The 18,451-nt window shown below is 41.1% G+C and overlaps 1 protein-coding gene across 1 annotated transcript in view; it reads left to right on the forward strand.

The window, feature by feature from the left end:
- Nucleotides 1-16,676, forward strand: part of LOC114465285 (membrane-associated guanylate kinase, WW and PDZ domain-containing protein 2-like) — a 61,427-nt gene extending 44,751 nt beyond the window's left edge. The window contains exons 2-3 of the mRNA XM_028450194.1: nucleotides 16,293-16,409; nucleotides 16,627-16,676. Of these exons, the coding sequence (XP_028305995.1) occupies nucleotides 16,293-16,409; nucleotides 16,627-16,676 (167 nt within the window). The remainder of the gene's footprint in view (nucleotides 1-16,292; nucleotides 16,410-16,626) is intronic.
- Nucleotides 16,677-18,451: the final 1,775 nt, after the last annotated feature.

Genomic DNA, 18,451 nt, shown 5'->3' on the forward strand with positions numbered 1-18,451 from the left:
TTATTGATATAAATGATGCATATTCAGTGAGATGCAAATATCAAACTGCTGCAACTTCGTTTATTTGTGTCTGAAAAATCAAGAAGCAGATGAGCCGTGAGAGGCCGTTATTAGTTTGCAGATGTGGGATATTATCTCTGAAGTATTGCACTGAATGATGATTTATCATGTATGAAATGTGGTCATTTGTACCAGATTGGAGTGGATGCGTTAGTGGTTTAGTAGAGATGTCTCAGGAGGAACCAACTGTCACAAAACATCAAGCCCATCCTGTAAACCAGTGGTTCTCAACCTTTTCAGCCCCACGACGCCCAAAATAAAGGTCCCAGAGAGCGGGGACCCCCACTGTAGCTGAAGGTGATGGAACACAAACATGAACATTGAAGAACAGTCATGTGGAGACAGGACCATCTATAAGGGGGAATAACGGGGAGAGATTTTTGGGGTCCATCCATAAAGTCAGTAAAATGATGGTCCATTGTTCTATGAATCTGTGATAACCATATTTATTTATTCATCTGAATAATATCCACTGTTATCCAGGAACGTTTAGTATTATTTGCACCATAGTATATAGTCATCTTAAAGATGTAAATCCTTGTTTTAATCCTAAATAAAATGTATTAAAATTGACAAAAAAAAATGGTGATGAAATGAGATTTTAAAATCCACAGAAATGAGTTAAAAGTTGAAAATTAGAGTGGACAAAAACAGTAAAAAGTGGTTAAAAGGATTCAAAGTGTCAAAATTAGAACAATTACCGTAGTTTAAACTGGCAAATCATGGGCATGACAAATCGAATGAAAATAATGGGTCAACATGTGTGACATTAGGTGGAAAAAGTGCTGAAAACGTCTTGAAAGTGGAATAAATGTGCAGAAAAGACTTTGACATTTGATGGAGAAGTGTCAGAAATGGGAGTAAAAATGCATTAAAAGGTGCAAAATATGGCAAGTTTGATGTCGTTGCTGAGACGGGTATAAATATGCAAAAATCGGCTTGAATTGTTCAAAAAATGTATGGTTTCTTAAAGGCATTTGGTGTCCTGCAACCCCAAAATGGGGTATAAACCTGACCCTAACGGTCCTGGTCTGCGTCCTGGGTGAAAGCGCTACCTTTGACTTGTTTTGCAGCAAACAGCAGTAGGCCAGTTCTCCTCTCTAAAGCTGCGGGAGTGATTCACCAAAGCTGTTTTATCAATTAGGGAAAACACGGCAGGAGCGAGGCAGCACATCAATATTTATTTCATCTGCATATAAATGAGGGGGAGTTTTAAGGGAGCCATTTGCTGATGAGACGCTCCCTCTGCAGACAACTGGTTATGGCAGGTAGGGGAGGGTGGGGGTGTTTAAACTTTCTATTAAAGGCGTTCAGTGTGGGGGTCAGAGGTCGCAGACACTGGACGTGCTCACAGACATTGATGTTGATCAAATGTAGGAAACACTGTCATGTTTATGGGACACATCTGAGGCTTCACACTCAATTGCCTGCCAAGCTGAGCGTTCAAAGTCAGTTCCCTCCCTCAGGGCGGCTGAGCAACACGCTGCAACCCACAACCAGTAGGAGGCGTCTCTGGAATCATGTCCTCGTCTGAGACTCCTTGATGAGTTTTAAAAACCCAGTTTCTACATTCTCTGCAGCCCTCAGGGGCTTGAACTACATAAACCAGAATGCAACAGTGACAAGACCTGACAGTTAACTATCCTATGAGCTTCTTTCACACAGAAAAGAAGAGGACATGAGGAGTAATATCTAAACTGCTTAGGTTAAAGCAGCTGAAGATGATTATTTTTCTAATCAGACAAAGACATAGGGTGAAGTTACTTCGGTCCCAGACTTGGTCTGAATGGGCGGAGAACAAGTGATAATTTTATCATCTTGGTTTGGCTTGGTTTGCTTTCAGAGAACAACTTCTGATCTGCTCCAAACATCCTCTGGTGCAGTTCCTTGAGTTAACCACTTGAGGGGGTGTTACTAGAATAGAGACTTCTCTAGGCAGAGAAACAGAAACTTGAAGAAGAGGATCTCATCTATGGGTCAAAGCAAACGCTTAAGAGTGCACAGAAACTTATTTACATTAAACAATGGAGCAGCAACAAGTTGCTGTGTTTTTGGAGGTTTAAAAGCCCTGTTGTGCAGTAGTCCCTGGTTCTATTGGCCATCCATAGTACAGTGTGCTCTACGTCATTGCCGATACTTTGATCCGCTTCGAGAGCGGTTATGTTCACTACGCTCCTAATTGCTTTAGGCTTGGATTGGAAACGCTCCGAGACCACCAGAAACAATCGCTCTAGAATTCTCCTGTTTGATCCGCTCTAGACTTGGTTTGTGTTCACACCAACCAAACAAGGAGAACTATCCTAGAGCGTTTGAACCACTCTAGGATTAGTCTTGGCATCGTAATGGGCGACTGTGGCTCAGTGCTAGAGTGGGTCGTCCAATAGATGAAGCGTTGGGGGTTTGAATCCCACTCTATCATCAAGTCTTTGTGTCCTTGGGCAAGGCACTTCACCCACATTGCCTAGTATGAATGTGGTGTGAGAAAGAGTGTTGCTGATGGCGCACTATGGCAGCCTCGCTTCTGACAGTCTGCCCCAGGGCAGCTGTGGCCACAATAGAAGCTTACCACCACTGTGTGTGGAGTGAAAGAATAATGCACATCAATGTAAAGCGCTTTAAGTATCTATGAAAAGCGCTATATAAAATCCAATGCATTGCTATTATTATTATTATTATTATTATTATTATTATTATTATTATTATTAATCCGAACCACCTTAACTGGCTCCTTTAGATGTGGAGGAGCAGTGGCTCTACTCTGATCTTCTCACCCAGTCTCTGAGCCCTGAAGAGAAAACTTATTTCAGATGCTTGTTCTTAGGGTTGTTTATGACCCAGAGCTCACGACCATAAGTGAAAACTGGAACATAGATTGACCAGACCAACGGACAGTTAACCATCCCCATTACCCGATCCAGTGGTCCATCTCTTATTCTCACTCATAAATAAGATCCTGAGATCATCAAACTCCTCTTTTAGAGGCAGGACCTCTCCCCTGACCTGGAGTGGGCAATCCTCCTGTTTCCCACTGAGAACCATGACCTCAGACTTGGAGGTGCTGGTCCTCATCCATCCTGACCCCTTCAATACTCTGTTGCACGACACGCAGAACGGATAAAGAGATAAATACAAATGAAGTCTGCCTAGTGCGGCGTACTGTGTAAAACCCCTGAGCATCGTGACGATAATTTTATCCTGAACATAAACTTGACGTTGATGAGAAAATGCAAGTTTCTTGCTGACAAAGCGATGCAGTTTCATTTCGGTGATCAAACCCCGCAGTAAAGGAGCTTTGATTATTTCCTCCATCGGAGTCAGATTCAAATCTATTTAAACCTCCCAAATTTACGACGATGCCAAAACTTTTATTCCCTCGTCTCCGTCTCTTTAAGCTTAGTTTCTCTTGCGCAGCCTCCAGAACGATTGGGGACGTCGATAAGATTCAAAGGGCGCGTTGAAGATGTGAAGGAGCCTCGAACTGAGATATCTTCTCTCCTCCAGGAGACGAAAAAGCATTTATCTTAAGTGCTCAAAAAGCTCTCTCCTGCCAGAACAAATACAAGCAATAAAGGGAGTCCTTGACGGTAAATGAGAGCTATAGATCCAGGGTGGAAAAACACACTGTTTGTGGGAATCCTCTTTTTTTCTTTTCTTCCCGTGGCCAATGTGCACGCTGCATGCACCTTCCCTGCAGGTTGGACTGCCTCCCGTGCAGCGGATCAATCGGACAGCCTGTGCTTTCATTATTGGGAAAGCCAGATGACTGCGACAGGCCCGTTCAGGCGCTGGTTCTCTGCTATTGAAGGGCTTTCCAGGTAATTGTCTGCACTCAGGCTCTGAAAGCCTCCGCTGACGTCCTGATCCTCTCGGTAAAGGGCAGCTGACAAAACTGTCAAATTGCATTAAAGAAATTAAAACAAATGCCAGCGTGGATGCTTTCAAATGTCACAATCAACCTCAGACAGGACGTCGCAGAAGCCTAGAGATGAAGTAGAAGATGTGATTTTTTGCTGAAAAACGTAAGAAATCCTCTGAGCAACAACAGTGCCGTCTTTATCCGACCAGTGCGGGAACTGGACCGTGACTGGGAGTTATGGGGAGCAGCGTCTCAAACAGGGATTTTTCCTTTGAGGAATGACATGGGAGAATTTGAGATGGATGACTGGTTGCACGGCTGTTGTTGCTGAGTCATAGTAGGGCTGACCTGAATCAGCTTTTCTCCTTTCATTTCAAGTATTGTTTTAAACCTATTTCAACTTTATTACATGTAAAAACCTAAAGTATTATGCAGTCAGTATTTGTCTTTATTGGTGTTTTCACTGTTAAACCACTATAATGTTGCTCTTATAAGGGTGACATTGTTATTAGGGGCACATTTGGGGAAAAATATGTACTGGCTCGATACTTTTTAACTAATTATTTTCAGGAACTTTTTTACCCACTGAAATATCAAGTAGGGGTGAGAACCTCTGGGTACCTCACGATACGATACGCGATACAAAGCTCACTGTAGCGATGATCTCACGATACAGCAATATATTGGTCAGAAATCAATCTACAATAATCTATGACATAACAAGAAAAAAAGATTAAGTGAAAAAATACAATTTTTATTTTATGTCTCTGAAAGAAAATCAGTTAAAATTGACACTATTTTAGTGCAACATTTCTGTAATTAAGTGTCCTAGTTTTGCTAGTTTTTTTGTAATGCAGGTTCTTTTGATGATTTTCAGCAGTTTTTCTTTTCCTTTTCACTCCGTTATCATCAACCGTATCCATGGAAACCCGAGAACAACTTTTTTATGTCATTTTTTAAAAAGGCAATGAAGGATATTAGGGATTACAACAGGAACCGGTGAGTTGTACCTCAGTGTGTGATTGCTGTGGCCAAACCTCATGTTGTCCTTTCCACTCCGTTACCACAAAAAGTAACGGAGTGGAGTCAAGGTTTATTGGGGGGGGGGGGGCGTTGGGGGCTGCTTGTATGGAAGAATGACTGTGTCAACTCATTGTTTTCTTTTGATGCTGATAAAAAGATTTAGAAGATTTCTAATGTGTGTTATCTTACAAAAGTCTTATTGAACCCACTTTTAACAACATTTGAATCCCTGTTTTAGCCATGCTAACAAGGCTAACGTGATGTGACCACAGTATCATGTGACACCAGTGTATAAACGTGGGACCATCTTTGCATGTGGCCTGGCCCAGAGATCACTGAACTCAGTGAGGTCATGCACTAGTGTGCACGTGTGCATCCTTCTCAGCGTGTTTGTGACAAATCAAACTGCTAGCTGCTAGCATCCCCACGCCGCCTTCTTTAAAAACTACATCTGCAGCACACATACTTCCTCCTCTGAGCCGCCCACTGTCACAGTTTGTTAAAACCTAACTGAAGGAAGCGTTGATCCGCTCACACACACACACACACACACACGAGCGCACCTCATTACACTTGCTAAAGCAACATTTACATAGACATCATCTCAGGCAGTGTTTGCTCCCACAGAGTCAGAGCCGCCTGGTGAGTTCTCATCATCTCATCATTCATCTCCTCCACCCCACACTACCATGGAGACCATGTTGGGATGTGCAGAGTGTGATTCAACTGCAATCCCATCAATCTGCCTCCACCACCACCACCACCACCACCACACTCATCTGAGCCAATGAATGACTAGTGACTAAAGCCTCCAACATTAGAACAGGAGACAACATGAACACATCCACTACATCAATACTGACCAATCAAATCACACTATTGGGTGAATCTGTAGACGTGAACGCTATCATCACTTCCTGAAAAGAACTAAATGTTAGCAGCTAATCAACACTCAGTCAGGAAGGAACTAATGTTGCTTTTATTGGTGGATAGAGAGTGAAGCTGTGAACCTTCTGCCTCTATTTAAACAGTCTGTAGTCAATGTAAGCTCTATCAAAAGCTTGTTTTTAGAAATCAGAAATGTTTTTAATGGTCATGTACAGTTTTAAGGACAGTACAAGGAATTTGTCTTGGTAGTTGGTGCACAAAACAAACAACAACAAAAATAAAATAAAAAAAACAAAGAACAACCCAGCAACAATAATAATAATAATAATGATAATGATAAATATAAAGGATGAGGGACAAATAAAGGATAGATAGAGAATAAAGGATAAATAGGATACATATAAATATATATATATATATATATATATATATACAGTGCAGCAGATGATGTCATCATGGAGGTGGTGATCGGGTGGGGGGGTTCAGTGGGTGACTTGGGGTGTGTTCATGTGGATGGTGGCAGAGGGAAAGAAGCTGTTTTTGTGTCTGGAGGTTCTGGTCCTGATGGACCGAAACCTCCTTCCAGAAGAGAGAGATTGAAACATTTTTTAGAATCATTTTATGCTTTTGTGATTTATTGATTCGTGTTGTGCATTATTCTGTAATTTTGTGTGTTTTTGGAGTCATTTTGTGTATTATTTCATCTTTTTGTGTTATATTGTGTCATTTTGTGTGTTTTTATAGTCATTTTGTGTATTATTCCTTAATTTTGTGTGTTTTTGGAGTCATTTTGTGTATTATTTCATCTTTTTGTGTTATATTCTGTCATTTTCTGTGTTTTTATAGTCATTTTGTGTATTTTTCCTTTATTTTGTGTGTTTTTGGAGTTATGTTGTGTATTATTCTGTAATGTTATGTTTTTGTAGTCATTTTGACTATTCTCTTTTTATGTATTGTCGTGGTTTTCTGTGTTTTTAGTTTAGTGTGTTTTAAATGTCATTTAGTTTATTTTCTTCAGTCATGTTGTGTATTTTTACTTATTTTTACTTACTTTTTTATTATAATATTTTGTGTATTGGAGTCATTTTTAATATTATTGCTTTGTTTATGTTGTCTTCTGTGTATAATTGTTGTGGTTTTCTGTGTTTATGGAGTCATTTTAAACATTATAGCTAAGCTTCACACTGATTACACAACATAATAAGCACAATATGTTCTACTACAATTTCACATCTCACACCCTGCTCCCCCCCATCCATCTAAGTGTAACACTGCTCTCCCTTTTTATATCCTCTCTATAACACAAGATGTCTTACCCTTCCTTAGGGAGGGCTGGTGATGGTCACAATTAAGCAATAAAATATATACATTTATTTTTTTATTGTATTGCAATAACAAAACATGCATTGCTGTCTCATAATGATTGCACTTCTTGTAGTGTTGACCTTTGACAGCATGTGCAGACAAGTAAAAAAACAAACTACAACTGGTTCAGAATGCTGCAGCAACACCTTTCATCCACCACATCACACCTGTTCTCCAACAACTCCACTGGCTCCCAATCACTACAAAACTCTCCTCCTAACCTTCAAGGCCCTCCATGATCTCGCTCCTCCGTATCTCACTGAACTCCTCCACATAAACACACCCAATCAGATCGTCTTCCTCTCTCAGCCTTCTCATCTCTCCTGTCTGCATGATCACCATGGGGTCCAGAGCCTTCAGCCGCTCTGCCCCCCACCTCTGGAACTCCCTCCCACCTGTCATCCGAAACATTGACACTCTGACCATCTTCAAATCACATCCCAAAACCCACCTGTTCAAACATACTGTATCTGTATAAATATGACAGATTGAAGTGTGGTGGTACATTCTAACCACCATGAGCAGGTAAAGAGCTGAATTAACAATCAGCGTCATTCTCACTCAGCGTCGCTCATCAACACGACAGCGTCCGAGCTAGCATGCTAATCACGCCTAGTGCCCGCTAACGTTCATGCATGCAAATATTTAGCTCAGGAGGTAGAGCAGCACCTCCTGGAATCACAGGCTTTTTATGCTAAACCAGGTTCAGTGGAAGTTCAGCCAACTTTTTTCCCGCTCCAATTTTAGCGGATGTCACACTTTATGAGTTTAAATGGAAGTAACGCGTCTGGGATCATCAATCCATCCATTGATGGGACATCAAGGACCTCTTTTATTTCAGGACAGTCGCTGTCCTGTTCTCAGGTGAAACACAGGAGCAGAAGCATCACAGGAACCATTTCAAAGCTGTTTTTATTAAGAAATTAATCAGATGTGGGCAACTGCCTGCTCAGTTAGTAGCAAACATAGTCACATATATGATCTGTCAACGTAAGTGGATAATTAGATATTAATGCATACCGTCATCTCCATTATATAATACAGAGACGAGCAGCTTTTATCACAGCAGGGCCACAAAATGACAAATTACAATTTCATTTATCAGACACTTTTATCCAAAGCAACGTACAGCAAGATCAGTTAGAGTTGATAAGGGACTTGATCAATATCCCACAGTGATGGTTGGATTCCAGCCAGTGACCCTGTGATTAAAAGCCTGCTTTTTTAACCTGTGAACATTAAAACAGGAAAAAACAAAGACTTTTTGTGTGTTTATATGGAATTTTGTATGTTTTCCTGCCATTTTTTTTGCATGTTTTGTGTCTTTAGAGTTTTGTAATTGTTTTTCAGAGTCACTCTGTATTTTTTCAAACTTAAGTTGAGTTATTTATTGTTATTTTGTATATTTTTGTTGTTTTATGTCGTTTTGCATGTTTTTAGTAATTTTTTGTAATTGTATGTTGTGTAGTTTGTGTGTTTTTAGGCATTTTTTGTTTTTTTCATTCATTTTGTTCAACAGTTTTTTTTTTTTTGTTTTGTTTTTTGTGCTTTTAGAGTCATTTTGTGCATTCAAAAAAATGTAGTTATTATTTTGTGTTTTCTTGTTTTGTGTCATTTTGCGTGTTTTTTTCTGTCGTTTTGTATGTTTTTGGAGTCAATTTGTTAACATGGGTTTTTCTATGATTTTGTTGTTTTGTGTTTTTGTGTGTCTTTAGAATTATTTTGTTTCTGTTGTCATTTATTGTGTCTTTGCAGTCATTTTGTATTATTAGTTTTTTGGTGTTTTTTTAATTTTTTTTTATCATTTTCTGTATTTATTTTCTGCGCCGCAGAAGATTTGTTGCCATGTCTAATGCAGTGCACCATGTCCCTCCTGTGCCTCTCACTGTGAGTGGGACTGGTGTTAATGGTTTGGTGTGCTGAGCACCACCATCTCCTACAGGAAGCAGCTGCTCTCCTGCTCCCACTCTCTTTTCTCTCCCTGAGGAATTCTTCCTCACACCTGCTGAGTTAATCAGGGGAATTCAATTCTTTCATATTTTCTATCTCCATCTGTTTGGGAAACAGTAGGATGCTCCAAACACGCTTCCAGTAAACACCCTCCCAACTTACTGGGATTCTTTTCAAATTCATGCCAGTCTTTTCTGTCATTTCTCTGTTTTTTTGGCTCCTGTTTTAAACAAAAGGGTTTGATTGACAGTTCAGAGTCTTTTCTTCCCGGAAGCTGGAATAGTTGCTAAAGAAGCACAATAGCTGCCTCTCCTCCTCTGTCTCCTTGACCTCCTCCAGCTTCCTCCACCATTTCCATCATATTTTCCATCAGCAGCGTCGATGCAGCCATTGGACCCTCGTGCGTTGTTGCATGGGCGCACACAGCCTCTATTTTAGGATACTCGCCCAAATATTAGGTCAGGCTTTGTTGTAATTACTGTTCAGCTTGCCTCCCTATACTCGTATACAGTGGCAATGGTTGTGTGTGGCCCTCGAAAGGAAATGCACAAAAATACACACAATGGAAACTATAAAATAATTGCAAAATGAGTCTAAAAACACAGAAACAGCCAAACAACAACACAAAAAGACCAAAAATGACACAAAATGACACCAAAAACACACGGAACAATAACAAAAATGCACAAAACGACAAGAAAAATACACTAAATGACAGCGAATTTCACATACTGAGTCCAAAAACACAAAACATACACACAATGACACCATAAACACACAAAACAATAACAAAAATGCACAAAAAAACAAGAAAAATACACTAAATGACAACTAATTTCACATATCGAGTCCAAAAACACAAAACATACACACAACGACAACAAAAAACACACAAAAATTGTTTAAAATCACATAAAACAACAATTAAAAGTATGGATCCAAAAAATACACAAAATTACGAGTTACACAAAATAACTCCAAAAACACCAAAAATATGTAATACACTCGAAACAAAAACTAAAAAGTATGACTCCAGCACAACAAATACACCATCAGCTAAACCTGTCTTTGTAGCAGAGCCTTTTCACATTTCAATGAAGTTATAATTAATGTAAACACACTTCAGATGAAGCTCTACTCAGTATGTGTTACGGTAGACAAACCATAACGCATAGTGCAAGATTTTAAACATTATTATTATTGGGCAGAATTGGACATAATTGTCATCACCATAACACTCTATCACCTGTTTTCTGGTGTAAATGTGTGATGTTGTCCCAAAACAAGCATGTGAGGCATTTTCGTGTCATGTTGGGATCTGATTTTAAATAGACAGGGAGAAAAAACGTGTCTGATACATTTTTCAATTCCAGTTTTGTTTTGTTTTTTTCTGTCTGTTTTTGGCGATTACAGACGATCAGAGCCTTATAGTCTGCCTAGTTTGGCCAGTGTGAACACAAAGCCTGGAGCAGATCAAGCATACAAATTCTGGAGGAACTGATTCCAAACTGACTCACAGTTCAAGTAAATTACCATTACATTATAAAACATTATAAACTGCCCTTATGCAGACAGAAAGCATTGAATAGTTACAGGTGTGTGTGTGTGTGTGTGATTGTAATAACATGTATTGTTATTTAAAACCATTTTCTGCTGTTTGTGACTAAGGCCCTGTCCACATGTTGCTGGGTATCTGCTAAAACCAGTATATTTTTCTATGGTTTGGCCTGTCATCCACACAAAAACACAGGTTAAGGTCAATAACTCATTCACTGCCTAGCTGCCCTCCTCACTCTCAGCCATTTTAGAGCATTTTCACTGATTTTTGAAGACCCACAGTCTATTTTGTGCTATGACAATGTAAAATCTGAAACCTCATTTTGAAAGAATAGACTCTCTACTTTCATAAGAAAATGTGTTTCTAGCTCATTTCGTTCTTCCGTAATCAGCAGTTGAATAGAGGTAGTTTGACACAAAATGCCAGTTTTTGAGCAAAAAAAAGGCTTTTTCTGAAAAATCCTGTCAGTGACTTTGAAACTAATTTGTATTTTTTTTGCTTTAGGGACACCTTAGCATTGGTTTCTTCCTATGAAACTACAAAAACAACACTGAGACATGGCTTTTGATGGCAAAATTATTAATATTTTACTATTTGGGTCAGAATTGAATGGTTTTCTGACTGTATTTTGGCGTTCCTCCAAGTCTCTCCCCCCGTCAGTCTCTCACACGCAACTTCCTCCTCCTCCTCCCAGACATGTCGAGTCTCACCGCTTTCCCTGGTTTTTTGATCATTTTCTCTCACGATCGTGACACTCTCAATAGTGGACTTAGGTTCACACATGCTCTGGTCGAGTGTGAGCTGCTGTGAACTTCACAATCTTCCCTCGTACCGCCATTTTCTGCCTCTCCTAAGCGAAAGTAATAATCATGGCTAATCTCTCATCTAAAGGTGCGCTGCTGCCACCTACATGGCATCAGTTTGTCACTAAATCATAGTACAAGGCTGATATTCATGGAAGAGCTCTGTCACACTGTCTCCTAGCAACCCCCGTTGAAAAACACAATTGACGTACATATACGTCATTGGCAGCGAGCGTTTGGATTTGAAATGATGTATATTTACATCAATGGCAGTGAATGAGTTAAAAATCTGGGCTTGTGGAAAACTCTGACCAAAGTGAAGATCTGGGAAAACTCCGGTTTTGCGTTTGAGTGTGGAGATACAGTAGATAACCAGAGTTTTACGTTTCCAAACGTCACAGAGACTGTGCTGGTGGCGTTGGTGTGGGGTAGCGGTGCCCGGTCGGGGGTGCTTTGGTATGCCTGGCTGGCGGGGTGGCCCTGCTTGGGTGGTTGATGGCGTCCTTTCTCATCGGGGGGGCCGGGTTCATCTCCCTGTGGGTGGTGATGTATCGTTGGGGCGGTGCGGGCCTGTGCTGGTCCTGGTGCGGGCGCTAGTTTCTCTGCTGCGCGGTTGCTCCCAGTTGTGGCGGGGCAGGCCACTCGGCGCCAGCGTGCGGTAGGGGTCGCCCCCTGGGCTGCTGAGGGGTGTGGCTGGTGCCTCGCTGTGCCTGGGGTGTTTGGGGTGCCGCCATGCTCCGTGGGGCCGGTGTGGTTTGGGAGGTGCTGTGAGGTAACTTTTTTTTTTTTTTAAATGGAGGAGTGTGTATATACAGTACGTTTATAAAAAATACCCAGCTACGTGTGGATAAGGCCTTAGTGTTACATGTGGTTACTCATAGTTTTTGACTTGCTCAGGAACAAATGTATGCTTTTAAATACGATCAAATTGAAAGAAAGGAAAGGAAAGGGTGTGTGGAGGAGTGATTGTTTGTGCAAAATTTCATCGCCGAGTAAAGAAACTGGTGGCCAATCAGCAGTCAATATGATCAGCTGAGAGTCTAAGGAGGTCACGGCCGTACAGACGACATAAGCGCCGTGTGAAGATGGATGTGAATCCACAATAAATCACAATGAGTTCCCTGTCCTGCAGATAGGGGGCGTTGTTGCACTGGAAGGAGTGGAGAGAAGAGAAGAGGGGACCAGTGGAGCGCTCTACCTCACTGGCATCAACACACACTTCTTCTCCCCATCCCCTCACTGTCTGTCTCACACACACACACACACACAGGCGCGCGCTGGCTCTGCTTCAGCCGCTTGTGGTGCCGCTTTCTGCAGAGAACAGAAGAGGTGATGCTGTGATCATTCAGTCCTCCTGGCTGTGGCTTTTTTTGGACAATTAGAGTTGAGGAGCCAAGGGACAGCAGTGGACAAGAGGACGAGGGTGAGGATGGATCCAGTCATGATGTGAGGAGATCTTTCCAGCAGCAGCAGCGAGACGAGGAGAAATATTTGCATCACAAAACCTGTGGAAAAGAGGAGCGTGACACTGCACGGACTACACGTCTGCGCAGGAGGTGGCATTTACTGCGTTTGTTTGTGCACGCGTGCATGTGTGTGTGTGCGTGAGAGATTGGAGTGTGCTCACCTTTTCAGTATGCACATTCATTGGCTCGGCATCTTTTCTCATGCTAATGGGAAACCAACTGGTTGTGCATCTCCAAATCCTCACTGGGGAGCTGTGGGGAGCTGGGTTTTAATGACACGCTCTTTGATTCTCTGAGGGAATAATGTGTGTGTGTGTGTGTGTGTGTGTGAGTGTGAGAAACCTTCCTAGAATGAATGAAAACTACCAAAGCAGGTGCTTCAGGCGTTAACTCTCCATACGAGCGTGTGGCGAGATGTTTGGAGTAGACAAACATGCAACCAATCACATCACATCGCGCCTGGACGTGGTTCAGGAGGAGAGAAGGAAAGGGTTAAATGCTGCATGAACTGCCTCTTAATGGGCTTGATGAGGTCCTTAATTAAAGTCATCTTTTGGTCATTTTCGTCATCTACAGTACTTTGTTTTGACAACATCATTTCATATTCGTAAGTATTGGAGCATTTGGTGGATGTTTGAGGTGCTTGTCGGCCTTTCACTCCCCGAGGAATTTTCCCTTTCTTCCATCTTCTGTCATCTCCATGGCTCCGTCCTGCTGAGCCAGCGAGATTTACTAGTCATAAGTGGAAGTCTATTCCCAGGAGGAGGATTCCTGAATAAGGATGGGGTGGGGGAGGTCTTGACCCAGGTGAGGGAATTAATGGGTCAATTTTTTCTAGAACTTACTGTTTCTGACTGACTTGATCGAACAGTGTTTAACATTCAACAATACAAAATAAATCACAAAGGTGTGTGTGATTCGTGCTGATAACGTATCAGCCATTAGGCAAGGCCGCAATATTGGTATTATGTCTGTGTTTCGCTCATTTATTGCCCTTTCACAATGACCCTACATCAAGTTTACCCATTGGTTGTTCTGATTGGTGTTTCTCTTTGACTTCCTTTATCTTCTGCCAGAAGGGAAAAGCATTGTTGACGAAAAGTCTTGGACAACAAAATTAGATGAGGTCCTTGATTAAAATCAATGTTGGTCATTTTCTACGGTAATTCCTTTTAACAAACGCTACGTCCTTTCATTTCATATTTGTGACTATTGGAGTATTTGGTGGATGTTTGAGGTGTTTGTCGGCCTTTCACTCCCCGAGGAATTTTCCCTTTCTTCCATCTCCTGTGTCATCTCCATGGCTCCGCCCTGCTGATCCAACGATATTTACTAGCCATATAAGTGGAAGTCTATTCCCAGGAGGAGGATTCCTGGAGGGTAAGGGGAAGGACTTGACCCAGGTGAGGGAATGAATGGGTCAGTTTTTTCTATTGGTAATGTGTCGGTGATTCGCTCATTTAACGCCCTTTCACAATAATTCCGCCCCTACATGAAGTTTACCCATTGGTTGGGCGATTGTTGCTCTGATTGGTGTTTCTCTTTGACTTCATTTCTCTTTTGTTGGGAAGGAAAAGCATTGTTGACAAAAGTGTCGGCCTAAGAAATTAAGGGTTAAATGCTGTATGAACTACCTCTGAGGGCCTTGATGAGGTCCTTGATTAAAATCAATGTTGGCCATTTTCTACGGTAATTCCTTTTGCCAACGCTACGTCCTTTTATTTCATATTTGTGATTATTGCAACCAATCACATCACATCACGCCTCTGGACGTGGTTCAGTAGGAGAGAAGGAAAGGGTTAAATGCTGCATAACCTGCCTCTTAAGGGGCTCGATGAGGTCCTTGATTAAAGTCATTTGTTGGTAATTTTTTGTCATCTACAGTACTTTGTTTTAACACCATCATTTCATGTTCGTAGCTATTGGAGTATTTGGTAAATGCTTCTTCCATCTTCTGTGTCATCTCCATCGTTCCGTTCTGCGGAGCCAGCGAGATTTACCAGTCATAAGTGGAAGTCTATTCCCAGGAGGAGAATTCCTGGAGAGGGAAAGGGAGGAGAAGAGGGAAGGACTTGACCCAGGTGAGGGAGAGGAAGGAAGTGAAACAGCCCCTTAGGGAGTCTATGGGTGATTCACATGCAGAAGATTATGGGCCAACGTCCCAATAAACACCTTAACCAATCCTCGGCCTGGTCCGACTGATGCTGAATCGGAGCGTGGGCCGAGTTGGGCTGGGCAATATGAACCAAAACACAAAATGGTGATAAATGATATTTTTAACTCAAAACTTTTACCAGAAAGACAATTCTGGATTAAATTTGCAGATGTAAAATGCCACATTAGACCATTTATTAACCAATAGCTGCACAATATGTGCTACACATATATTTGCTAACACTTAACTTGAAGTTTTGTACATAAAGGCTGACATTACGCTGTCATTATTATGACATGACACCTGTCATTAGCATGAATAAGGTGTCGCTCCTTACCCTAACCCCTCCCCTTAACCCTACCTAAACCCACTATATCCCTCCACCTAATCCAAAAAAATGCCAACATAGCGAACAACACTTAATGACAGCTTAATATCAGCCTTATTATGGATAAAACTTCAAGTAAAGTGTATTATATATACACTCTTGTAAAAAGTATAAAGAATATAGATATATATTTTCATCCTATATTATTTTTCTATTTATATTTATATGTAGCCTCTATTATTGTATTGTCATTTTATCTCTTTCATTTTACTACTATTTTTCTGGTGTCTTTAGGGTTTTCTCTGTGTGTCGCCTTCAGTTCTTTTCTGAGCTATAACAACAGTAAATTTCCCCCCTTTGGGATCAATAAAGTTTCTCTACTCTACACTTTTGACTTTTTCTCCTGTAAGGGACAGCACGTGTGAGTGAGTTCTGTAGTGTGGCTTGTTTAGGGGAAGGTCTGGTTTAGGACGCACTCAGAAATCCAACTAGCTGTGCTTTTCATGCTGTTGTGAGACTCCTAAAACAAATATGTTAATACAAAATAAGCTATAAAATAAATATATATTGACTAGCAATATTGAAATTTTCTATATCGCCAAAATATAAATCTATATATCGCTTGAATCTTGAATTGCCCAGTCCTAAGTAGGGCCGAGTGCCTTCGTTAGCGTTGGATGTTTGTTTTGGGTTTTTTTCAGAGATTCTGGGTCTTTTGGATCTTCCTCTGTGCACATTTCCAATCTGGTCATTGTGATCTGTGTGTTTCTAAGGTCCCATTGACAAGCTGGATGGTGATTGGCTTTGACATGTGCTTAACGACCCTTTTTGTCCCAACAGGGGGAGTGATAGACAAGGACCTGCGGCACTACCTCAACCTGCGCTTCCAGAAAGGCTCGGTGGACCACGAGCTGCAGCAGATCATCCGGGACAACCTGTACCTGCGCACGGTTCCCTGTGAGTTACCCTTTTTTGTCTCTCGCCTCGCTGGCCTTCGTTGTTGCTGGTTGCCAGGGTTGAATTGGCAGAGCCGTTGCCAAGAGTGTTGTTGTGAAGACGAAGCAGATGTAAAGCTTTAAATGTCACGATGTGAAGCGTTGAAGAGCTCTGCGTCTTTTCAATTACTGCAAACCAATCCTTCCTCAGCTTTTTCATTCTGTTAAACTCTCCTCAGCCTCTCGTTCTCTTCACTCGTCCTTCAGTGGGAGTCAGAATAAGCAGTGAGCTAGCCTAACAGCATTATCGTCAAAAAAACACCTGTTGTTGTAAATATCCGAGAGACAAGAACTCTCCTCTCACTGCTTTAAAGGGATTTAATGCTGAGGCTTCATTCATTTATGATTAATTATGGATTTAATGAGTGCAGCTGCCCATCTGCCACATTGATCTATATCTGCACTGAAAAAGTCGCCAAAGTGACTCCAGAATCACGATTTTCTGCCTGTGTTAACAACTTTAGGCTCATCAAACAAACTAAATCTGAAAAGTTAAGTCTGTAATAAAGATTCTCGTATCTCTAGCTGAATTTCCATCACACTTGGAAATGTGTGAAATTTAAATTGCACAATAAAAATCTGGTAATGGAAACACCTGAGTTTTGAAAAAAACACTCAAATAACACTAAAAGTTGTTATGCTGTCATGACAAGGTTTTTCAGATGTTTCGATGCTGGAATGTGTCGCAAAAGGACAATTACACATCACAGGACATGACCTACCTGGTCACATGACCACTTCTCTCCACTTCTGTTACGTGTGAATAGAATAGAAGAGGAGACCAAGACTTTCTTAGCATTAGACTTATTATTACTGCCACTTTAGACAGAGAGCAACAAAGGAAAGCAGAGTTTTATAGAGAGCTTTTGAGCGTCCATCTTCCTGCAGCCAAGTCTCACGGGATGAGATTTCAGGGGAGTCACAAGGATCCTGCCCAAAACAGCCTTCACTGGCAAAACGCTATTATGATTTGTCAAAATTTTAGAAATATGGCTTTTATTTTGTAAAAAACTTCTGATAGTTCCACTGCGTCGTCTATTGTGACGACGTTACCCGGAGTCAAGTGATCTTGAGCCACATTGGAGAATGTCTATTGCTATGTACGAGCGTCTCTATACGATGTTGTTAAAAGAGTATCGGATTATATCAGCCTTCATCTAAAATCTCCAATACATGCAAGAGCAATAGAAAATATGAAGTTGTTATTTCCGTCCCTCAGTTGTTCCCACCTTGTACTGACGGTCTGAAAATAACTGAAGTGAACATGAAGTGTTGTTTTGCACTTTGAAATATTTTGTTTTTATTGGATTTTTTGAGGTGATTGTTCTGGGTCTTTATTTTATTCCATTGTAGAATATTCTACTGTTAAAGGTTTAAATGTCTGTAACCCATTGGTCGATAATGAATGGGTCAGTTTTTTTTCTGTTGTTGACTGTTGTTTTCTGTTTGAGTAACAGCACTTGATCAAGCATTTTTGAACATTCAACACTACAAAATAAAAGTCAGAAAAGTGTGTGTAATTCATGCTGATATCGTGTTGGCATCGCCCAATGGCCAAGGCCGGTATTTGGCTCATTGGCTCATTTAGCTGCCTTTCACAATAATTCAGCCCTACATGAAGTTTACCCTCTGGTCGGGTGATGTTTGTTCTGATTGGTTTTTCTCTTTCACTTCATTTTTCTTTTGCCACAAGGGAAAAGCATTGCTGACGATGTCTAGGTACGATAACCCAACTTTGTAAGATATGGTTGACCCAGGCCCAGGTGGTAGAGGGGACGTCTTCTTTTAGAGAGGTTGATGGTTCGATCCAAAGTTATATTTTTGATATATTTAATGATATTTAATAATCAATGGCATTCCACTGAACCCGAAGTAGCTCCCAAGTCGCTTTGTGGTAATGTTCTCCCTTGTTCTCTTCCATCTGTGTTTTCCTCCATTTCTAAGCCCTACTGGATGATTCCCTCGCGCCTTGTTTATGCCTCAGTCTCGTCACGGCGGTGATCA

This window comes from Gouania willdenowi, chromosome 6, assembly GCF_900634775.1.
Source record: "Gouania willdenowi chromosome 6, fGouWil2.1, whole genome shotgun sequence".
Lineage (NCBI taxonomy): Eukaryota > Metazoa > Chordata > Actinopteri > Blenniiformes > Gobiesocidae > Gouania > Gouania willdenowi.